This window comes from Salmo salar, unplaced genomic scaffold, assembly GCF_965601325.2.
Source record: "Salmo salar unplaced genomic scaffold, fSalSal1 ptg000578l, whole genome shotgun sequence".
NCBI lineage: Eukaryota > Metazoa > Chordata > Actinopteri > Salmoniformes > Salmonidae > Salmo > Salmo salar.
Window position 1 is genome coordinate 1124907 of NW_027675424.1, and position 10833 is coordinate 1135739.

At 40.7% G+C, this 10833-nt stretch overlaps 1 protein-coding gene across 1 annotated transcript; it reads right to left on the reverse strand.

Moving 5' to 3' along the window:
• Positions 1-4344: 4344 nt before the first annotated feature.
• LOC145876322 (uncharacterized) lies at positions 4345-10573 on the reverse strand. Its single transcript, XM_082972114.1, has 2 exons — positions 10552-10573; positions 4345-6289 (listed from the first exon to the last, which is right to left on the reverse strand). Exons 1-2 carry the CDS (start codon positions 10571-10573, stop codon positions 5217-5219), a joined length of 1095 nt encoding a protein of 364 aa, XP_082828240.1. The 3' UTR covers positions 4345-5216.
• Positions 10574-10833: the final 260 nt, after the last annotated feature.

Sequence of the window (10833 nt, forward strand, 5' to 3'; positions counted from 1 at the left end):
TAGCTGACTGACTTCTGGAATCTATCTATTTTGGATGTTGAGGATTTTCCCAGCCATCATTCTGTATGTCTCTGCTCTTTTGATCTGCAGTTATGTTTTAGTTGGGTTTTGTTAATCGGGTTCTAACTGGTCTCTTGTAGTTGGGCTCCAGCTCGCTGACCATAACTAGTTGGCTAAATAGCTAATGTTAGCTGGCTGGCTAAGATAACTGCATATAGCTAACATTCTTTGATATTTGGTTAGATAGCGTTATGTATTTCCAAAACGTTGGTTTAAACGATTGGTTTAATTTGAAGTTCTTTCTGTTGTTGTTTACATCACAGGGAATAGACCGGTCTTCCATATTACATCACACCTGCCTTTGGCATTCTTCTGAATTCTGATTGGTTTTATGTAATAACTCCAAAAATAGAACAGTGAGGTGTAACTTTGCATTGGGACTTAAAACAATTTTTGGGAAAAATATTTTATTTGATCTTTTATAAACTTTACCATAACCTAACCATTTTATTTCTCTCCGTCTCACCCACTTTACATGTGTAGATAATAAAGCATTTGACCTTTCCACTGCGTTAACAATAGAGGATTGGTTGATTTCCAGTTTAAGTATTTAAGATGATTAACGAGAAAAGTATTGTCCAACCATCGGGTTACTTGTTTCATGCGCATCAAAGGTGAGGGTGAATTTCAGATGTTCACTGCTTGTATTGATGAAGGAGTGGAATCGATGAAGTTCCTCTGCTGTCCCCTGGAATAGATGGAACACGTCATCAATGAAGACTTTTTCAGAGCCTGATGAGCTGCTAGAATGGATTGTTAGGGCTGACAATCACATTCTTCTCTAACAACCCCACATACAGAATGGCATAATTTAGGGTGACCAAATTTTAGTTTTCCAAAAAGAGGACATGTCCGGGAAAAAGAGGACGTATGGTCACCCTACTGTAAATGCAATATATTTGGAAAAAATCCCATTATTTTCCAGTGTTTCTTTGATGTATTGCGCGATCGTATCAGCTGTCTCATTTGGAGTGTTTTTAACTTCGACTAATTTACTTTGCACGCCACCATTCTTCCAATCAAAATACTGAATAAGCAGAGGGAATATTTCCACAGCACCGTGATTGCTCCCATCAGTAGAAACACCACAGTAAGGTATGTCTTCTAGTGCTTTCTGAGCTATGTCGACAGAATGTGGTGCTATCACAGCGTTAACAATTGCTTCGGTCTTAGTACGAGCGCTTGAAAAAGGTCAAAGCAATGCAAAACCCCCAAAACGCACACAATGAATGGAGACTGTAGGAAGCAAAAGCCGAAACCCGGACATTTTAGGCGATTTAGAAATCCCGGCCGGACGCATTTTTTTAGGTCCAAAAAGAGGACATGTCCGGGAAAAAGAGGACGTATGGTCACCCTACATAATTAGATGCTATTTTTAAACTACAATGACCATAATGCACTGCGTGCCTACTTGTCTTGTCTGTGTTTATTTTACACCTGCTATGTAAAAGAGACAGAAGAATGCACAATGGTCAATGCTTTCTGGGATCCTTGGGACATCCCTACCCTAAACCCTAACCTTATCCCCTACCTTAACCATTTTAAATGTCAACTTCAACGGGCTAGGGACGTCCCAAGGATGTATCTCTACCTGAAAATACATGATCTAAGTGATTGATAGTTGGTATTCAGCAGTCATAAAGCCTTATTTACTTTAATGAACTACTAAAATAGTGATTTTGTCAGACAGCAGCTCTACACTTTATTGACTGACTGATCCATTCATCCTTCCATCCCTCCTCAGCCTTCCTCTCCTCTGAAGACCCAGTGAGGGTGGAGCTCAGTCAGAGAGCTGTTGAGGAACTGGTTAGGAAGAACACTTCTACAGCCAGAGAGGTGAGAGGTCACACATGGTTTAGATGGTAAATATTTATGTCCCCTTAGCGGTTCATCACGTCAGCTAAAGGGAATATGTTCCATCGTCTATGTTTATTTACATTAGTGCAAATTCTCCACTGATATTGGTGTAATTTCTCACCCCTTTTGGCTGTATGAAAGTTCATTTCCCCTCAGACACACATTTGTTCTTTGATATTATGAAGGTCATTTGTGTCAACTGTACTTTTCCCCTCATTCACCCCATCTCTTTACATTGCTTATGCATATTCAGTGGCCTGACTGCATCCAGACTATGTCAAAGGCCCATCCTGGTAGATCTGAACCTAATGCAGCTTGGAGTGATCAGAAGTCACATTTAGGTGCCAGGTGTAACTGAGGCCATAGATGCTCCATATCCATTACTTTGAGTGTTATAATATGACTAAATGTGTTTCTGTGTTGCAGGGGCAGTCAAGAAATGGAACAGCAAGTCCACAGAACATGACATAAGCAGAGCTGTGGGAGACCACCTCAAGCCCCTGGTAGAGCCGGGGGTGGTGTTTACCACTCCACCACGCCTTCAGCAGGCTGGAAAAGTGGGATTGATCTGGTTGATCCATTTGTTTGTTTCAGTTTCCAGTAGTTGAATCCTTTGACGTATTGTTGAATTAAACATTTATCTTCAACAAATGCACTGGGTTGGTTGAAAAGTGATACTAAATGTACATACCAGCACTATTTTGACATAGTGGGAGATATAATGAATTTATACTGTTTTCATAATAAGATGGACCAAGATACGTATTGGTTTTACAAGAGTCTGTTGATTGTCAGTCATTGGGTTAATTTCTTTTGCAATATGTTCAAATCAAGCTTTATTTATACAGCACATTTCAGACATGGATGCTTCACAGGAAAAAAATTAAATGAAAATAAACAGAAATATTTACCACAACAAACATAAGATTAACAACTGAAAGACGAATTAGCATTCTAAGGAAAATCCATGGATTAAAATATTAATTGGATGCAACATCCAACCCAAAATATAAGCTTGTTTTTTAGGAGGGGCTCTGAAAGACACTATGGGGGTGTCCCACCATGAGACCCACTAAATCTGCCCAAGAAGAGGCAAACAAAAGAAAAACCCACACCAAACTTAAAGACAGGAAGTAAACCAAAAAGGTGGAGCAACTAAAGGTGTTGACTCTCCACATGTATCAAGACAACTGGAGCACTGGGCCAGACACTCTTAAATAGAACCTGGACCAGCTCAGGTGAAACACCTTCCCACTAACGAGATGGACAAGCCAGCACAGGTGTAACACATACTGACTAACGAGGTGACACCAATCAGTGCGTCCTACGTGCTAACGAGCTAGACGTGCTAACGGGCTAGACGTGCTGACGGAGCTAGACGTGCTAACGAGCTAACGAGCTTGCTAACGAGTTAGACGTGCTAACGGGCTAGACGCGCTTGCTAACGAGCTTGCTAACGAGCTTGCTAACGAGCTTGCTAACGAGCTTGCTAACGAGCTTGCTAACGAGCTTGCTAACGAGCTTGCTAACGAGCTTGCTAACGAGCTTGCTAACGAGCTTGCTAACGAGCTTGCTAACGAGCTTGCTAACGAGCTTGCTAACGAGCTTGCTAACGAGCTTGCTAACGAGCTTGCTAACGAGCTTGCTAACGAGCTTGCTAACGAGCTTGCTAACGAGCTTGCTAACGAGCTAAAGTCCAACCTCAAAACATTAATGGAAAAACCAAAGCCTGTAACACCTTCCCCCTTAAGACAACAAATATATCCTATATTTTTGTTGGACAAGTTTGCTCACCATCAACAGAAAACAACTTCCACTTCACATTATAATCAACTACAATGCTTCACCTTCACCAATATAAACATGGTGTCTACTGGCTGTCAACAATTAAAAACAAGAAGAAAAAAAACTCGTAAAGCTCACTAGCTTCTAGAACTCTCGTCTTCCTAAAACTCACTAGCTTCTAGAACTCTCGTCTTCCTAAAACTCACTAGCTTCTAGAACTCTCGTCTTCCTAAAACTCACTAGCTTCTAGAACACTTGTCTTCCTAAAACTCACTAGCTTCTAGAACTCTCGTCCCCTTGGAACGAGCCCAAACAAAACTCATCTCCAATAGGACACAGACATGTCTGATTTCAAGAGGAAACTCCTGCAATATCCGTAGTAACTTTCCACCTCACTGCAGAGCTTCTCTCTCTTTTCAGGGTTCACTAGATAGGCATGTTGTTGGATCGGGGCCCAGTCCCCAATGTCATGCTCTAGTACATTTGGGTTGGCACATCTGAGAATTAACCCTGATATTATAAAAGCAGGGCAACAATGTCAATATAATTGTACCCAGAAATTGTCAGTTGGTTGCATGAATAATTTTCATTACCAAATGTTCCATGACATGTAAATATGAAATATTTGATTGCATAGTCTTATTTTCAATGACTTTTCAATTACATTTTTCTAGGTGGGATAGCCCAATGTCAAAACACAGTTTTAACGTGTCCAAATCAATTACCAATATGCAGAAACAGTTTGTGATTTATTGAAAACATAAAATGTAATACATACACAAACATCTGCCACAATAATCATATTACTTGTATTTTTTAAAACAAGCTCCTTTTAAACTGCACAAGCACCAGAAACACTGTTGTTTTGACAAGTAGCAATAAATCACTGATATGGATTAGGGGGGAAATCAGGTTGAACGTGATGTTGAAACTAACACAACAACAAAAAAACACATGGAAATGTGAGATATATTTTACCTCACTGATTAGAGGACAACCTGCAGAAGACAGTCAGCTACATTTTGGAGTGATGCATTTAAATGTAGGGGTCGCTAAACAAAGGAACACTTACTTGTCATAACTCATCGATGTCATAACTCATCGATATCATGTTGAAATCAATTGCGCGAGAGGAGGGAGATGAGGTTGCACGTCCTGTAAAAACTAACAGCTCCAAAACCACACGGAATCTGGGAATAATGTGTACATCCCTGGTTAGAGGACAATTTGTAGAAAACAGCTATCTACATTTTGATTCAAGTGGGTCACCAATGCTGTAAATGTAACACAGCTCTTTTTTTGTTAGTCACTTTTTATTAAATCTCATAAATAGTAATCCTCCAATTCAGAGCCTGGATTTTCCCCCTGAGGCTAATATCCATATCATGTTGAAATCAATAGAACAGGGGACAAACGTTTAGGGTTCTACATTGTGACATCATTAAAATATATTGATATCATTTAACAACTCCTTCATGTATTTTCTGATATTTGATCAGAGGTCTTTTATCAGATTATCTCTGGTCACAGCTATAAGATTTCTCTCCTGTGTGTGTTCTCTTGTGTACTGTCAGCTCTCCAGATCGACCAAAACTCTTCCCACATTGATTACAGCTGTAAGATTTCTCTCCTGTGTGTATTCTCTGGTGCACTGTCAGAGAGCCAGACCTACTAAAACTCTTCCCACATTGATCACAGCTATAAGATTTCTCTCCTGTGTGTATTCTCTGGTGTCGAGTCAGTGTGCTAGGTGCAGCAAAACTCTTCCCACATTGACCACAGCTATAAGATTTCTCTCCTGTGTGTGTTCTCTGGTGCACAGTCAGATCTCCAGATTGACCAAAACGCTTCCCACACTGATCACAGATATAAGATTTCTCTCCTGTGTGTATTCTCTGGTGTCGAGTCAGTGTGCTAGGTGCAGCAAAACTCTTCCCACATTGATCACAGCTATAAGGTTTCTCTCCTGTGTGTGTTCTCTGGTGCACTGTCAGATCTCCAGATTGACCAAAACGCTTCCCACACTGATCACAGCTATAAGGTTTCTCTCCTGTGTGTGTTCTCTGGTGCACTGTCAAACCTCCAGATCGACCAAAACGCTTCCCACACTGATCACAGATATAAGATTTCTCTCCTGTGTGTGTTCTTTGGTGTAATGTCAGCTGGCCAGATTGAACAAAACTCTTCCCACATTGACCACAGCTATAAGGTTTTTCTCCTGTGTGTGTTCTGTGGTGTGATATCAGGCTGGTTGACTGAGTAAACCTCTTCCCACATTGACCACAGCTATAAGATTTCTCTCCTGTGTGTGTTCTCTGGTGTTGAGTTAGATGGCCAGATGTAGTACATCTCTTCCCACATTGAGTACAGCTATAAGGTTTCTCCCCTGTGTGAATTATCTGATGAATTTTAATGCCTGATGAGGTGAATCTCTTCCCACAGTCAGAGCAGCAGTGAGTTCTCTTCCCTGTGGGTCTCTGCTGGTGTTTCTTGAGGTGTTCTGATCTGGAGAGACTCTTCTCTACCTCGTCAGCATCATGATGTTGTTGAGGCTCCCCAGAGGATCCAAGATAGTGAAGTATCTCTCCTGTGTGAACAACAAAGTCAGACAGATGATTTAAAGGCCCACAACAGCAGAAATCCACTGTAAAAGGTGATGCCAACATCGTAGCCATGATGTTATACAACAATTGATATCTGTAATGAATGTTAACATGATTTAACAATTGTCTTAAAATGAGCAAGAACATTCATATTTTGTCTTATTTTCACATTCGTAGTAACATCAATGATTGTAGGCTAGAAATAAATTATTAGAGTTGTTGAAACTCTAAGCAGTGTGCCAGACGACTTTTGGTCTCCAATATAGGCCCCTTTCTGTTTTTCCGATGCACATGCAATTTGGTTGTAGAAACTCCTCCCTGCTAATGAGGAAACCACTAGTTATGGATGTAGTATATCTGGTAATGAGGAAACCACTAGTTATGGATGTAATATATCTGGTAATGAGGAAACCACTAGTTATGGATGTAGTATATCTGGTAATGAGGAAACCACTAGTTATGGATGTAGTATATCTGGTAATGAGGAAACCGATAGTTATGGATGTAGTATATCTGCTAATGAGGAAACCACTAGTTATGGATGTACCATATCTGCCTGGAGCAAAAATGGTGAGCAAAGATTTTAGTTTTTCACAATGTATTCTGAATGGGGGAAAACTCAGGGAAGTAACTTCCATTTCCAGGTTGCTTATGAGTGCATTTCACACTACTTTGGATTATAATTGTAAAGCTCGCTTGAATGTCCTGCTTAATATAATGTTTGCTACAGTATTAAGAACCGAGTTAATGACAGTATCCATTTGGGTGTTGTCAATAAACTTATGATTTTTTAAATGTATTTTTTTGTACATTTTGTTTTTCACCTTTATTTAACCAGGTAGGCCAGTTGAGAACAAGTTCTCATTTACAACTGCGACCTGGCCAAGATAAAGCAAAGCAGTGCGACACAAACAACACAGAGTTACACATGGGATAAACAAGCATACAGTCAATAACACAATAGAAAAATCTATATACAGTTGTGCAAATGGAGTAAGGAGGTAAGGCAATAAATAGGCCACAGCAGCGAAGTAATTACAATTTAGCAAATTAACACTGGAGTGATACATGTGCAAGTAGAAATACTGGTGTGCAAAAGAGCAAAAAAAGTATATAAAAACACGGGGATGAGGTAGGCAGTTGGATGGGCTATTTACAGATGGACTGTGTACAGCTGCAGCGATCGGTAAGCTGATCAGATAGCTGATGCTTAAAGTTAGTGAGGGAGATATATGTCTCCAACTTCAGCGATTTTTTGCAATTTGTTCCAGTGATTGGCAGCAGAGAACTGGAAGGAAATGTGTCCAAAGTAGGTGTTGGCTTTGGGGATGACCAGTGAGATATACCTCCTGGAGCGCGTGCTATGGGTGGGTGTTGCTATGGTGACCAGTGAGCTGAGTTAAGGCGGCCTAGCAAAGACTTATAGATGACCTGGAGCCAGTGGGTTTGGCGACGAATATGTAAAGAAGGCCAGCCGACGAGAGCGTACAGGTCGTAGTGGTGGGTGCTACATGGGGCTTTGGTGACAAAACGGATGGCACTGTGATAGACTGCATCCAGTTTGCTGAGTAGAGTGTTGGAGGCTATTTTGAAAATGACATCACCGAAGTCAAGGATCGGTAGGATAGTCAGTTTTACGAGGGTATGTTTGGCAGCGTGAGTGAAGGTAGCTTTGTTGCGAAATAGGAAGCCGATTCTAGATTTAATTTTGGATTGGAGATGCTTAATATGAGTCTGGAAGGAGAGTTTACAGTCTAACCAGATACCTAGGTATTTGTAGGTGTCCACATATTCTAAGTCAGAATCGTCCAGAGTAGTGATGCTAGTCGGGCGGGTGCGGGCAGCGATCGGTTGAAGAGCATACATTTAGTTTTACTAGTGTTTAAGAGCAGTTGGAGGCCACGGAAGGAGAGTTGTATGGCAATGAAGCTCGTTTGGAGGTTTGTTAACCTCTCTAGGGAAGGTGGGATGAAATCGTCCTGTGGCGCGTTATTCAAATACCTTAGAAATGCTATTACTTCAATTTCTCAAACATATGACTATTTTACACCATTTTAAAGACAAGACTCTCGTTAATCTAACCACACTGTCCGATTTCAAAAAGGCTTTACAACGAAAGCAAAACATTAGATTATGTCAGCAGAGTACCCAGCCAGAAATAATCAGACACCCATTTTTCAAGCTAGCATATAATGTCACATAAACCCAAAAGACAGCTAAATGCAGCACTAACCTTTGATGATCTTCATCAGATGACAACCCTAGGACATTATGTTATACAATACATGCATGTTTTGTTCATATTTATATCAAAAAACAGCTTTTTACATTAGCATGTGATGTTCAGAACTAGCATACCCCCCGCAAACTTCCGGTGAATTTACTAAATTACTCACGATAAACGTTCACAAAAAACATAACAATTATTTTAAGAATTATAGATACAGAACTCCTCTATGCACTCGCCATGTCCGATTTTAAAATAGCTTTTCGGTGAAAGCACATTTTGCAATATTCTCAGTAGATAGCCCGGCATCACAGGGCTAGCTATTTAGACACCGACCAAGTTTAGCCCTCACCAAAAGATTTACAAAAAAAAAAAATGTTATTACCTTTGTTGTTCTTCGTCAGAATGCACTCCCAGGACTTCTACTTCAATAACAAATGTTGGTTTGGTTCAAAATAATCCATAGTTATGTTCAAATATCCTCTGTTTTGTTCGTGCGTTCAAGACACTATCCGAATGGTAAAGAAGGGTGACGAGCACGACGCATTTCGTGACAAAAAATTCTAAATATTCCATTACCGTACTTCGAAGCATGTCAACCGCTGTTTAAAAAAAATGTATGCCATTTTTCTCGTAAAAAAGCAATAATATTCCGACCAGGAAAGCGTGTTTAGGCTCAAAGACGAAAGAAAATAAAAAAATAAAAACATGGGGTTGACTCGTGCACGCGCCTAAGCCAATGGTCCTCTGATAGACCACTTAGCAAAAGCGCTAAAGTTTTTCAGCCAGGGCCTGGAATTACATCATTCAGCTTTTTCCCGCCTTCTGAGAGCCTATGGGAGCCGTAGGAAGTGTCACGTTACAGCAAAGATCCTCAGTCTTCAATAAACAGAGCCAAGAAGCTCAAGGAATGGTCAGAGAGGGCACTTCCTGAACAGAATCTCCTCAGGTTTTTTTTTGCCTGCCATATGAGTTCTGTTATACTCACAGACACCATTCAAACAGTTTTAGAAACTTTAGGGTGTTTTCTATCCAAAGCCAATAATTATATGCATATTCTAGTTTCTGGGCAGTAGTAATAACCAGATTAAATCAGGTATGTTTTTTATCCGGCCGTGTAAATACTGCCCCCACAGGTTAACAGTGTCCAAAGAAGGGCCAGATGTATACAGAATGGTGTCGTCTGCGTAGAGGTGGATCAAGGAATCACCCGCAGCAAGAGCAACATCGTTGGTATATACAGAGAAAAGAGTCGGTCCGAGAATTGAACCCTGTGGTACCCCCATAGAGACTGCCAGAGGTCCGGACAACAGGCCCTCCGATTTGACACACTGAACTATATCATTGAAGTAGTTGGTGAACCAGGCGAGTCAGTCATTTGAGAAACCAAGGCTATTGAGTCTGCCGATAAGAATACAGTGATTGACAGAGTCGAAAGCCTTGGCCAGGTCGATGAAGACGGCTGCACAGTAGTGTCTTTTATCGATGGCGGTTATGATATCGTTTAGTACCTTGAGCGTGGCTGAGGTGCACCCGTGACCAGGTCGGAAACCGGATCAGCGGAGAAGGTACGGTGGGATTCAAAATGGTCAGTGATCTGTTTATTAACTTTTTGGTGACAGGGGGCAGTATTCGGAAATTCAGATGAATACGTGCCCAAATTAAACTGCCTGCTACTCGGGCCCAGAAGGTAGGATATGCATATTATTAGTAGATTTGAATAGAAAACACTCTGACGTTTCTAAACTGTTTGAATGATGTCTGTGAGTATAACAGAACTCATATGGCAGGCAAAAACCTGAGAAAAAATCCAACCAGGAAGTGGTTTGTAGTTTTTCAAGACTGGGCCTATTTGATATACAGTGACTTAGGGTTCATTTTGCACTTCCTAAGGCTTCCACTAGATGTCAACAGTCTTTAGAACGTTGTTTCAGGCTTTTGCAGTGAACAGGGAGTGAACAAGAGCTCCTGGAGTGATATGACTGAGAGAATGACATGGCCTCAGTTGTGTGCTTTCACGTGAGAGGTAGCTGTGTTCCATTACATTTTTGAAGACATTTTGAATCGTCCGGTTGGAATATTATTGAATATTTATGGTAAAAAGGCCGTAAAGATTGATGCTATACATCGTTTGACATGTTTCTACGAACGTAAATATAACTTTTTTTGACTTTTCGTCGTGAAATTTTCGGCGCGCTTCCTACATTTGGAGTAGCTTACTGAACGCGTTAACAAAAAGGACTTAAATGATGGACTTTATCGAACAATAAAAGATTTATTGTGGACCTGGGATTCCTGGGA

Bases quoted from the DNA above. Each gene is read 5' to 3' on its own strand.
- LOC145876322 (XM_082972114.1), bottom strand. From the start codon at position 10,573: ATGGAACACAGCTACCTCTCAC. The intron at 6,290-10,551 runs GTGAAAGCACAC...TTGTTCACACAG, and splicing joins GGAACACAGCTACCTCTCAC to GAGAGATACTTCACTATCTT.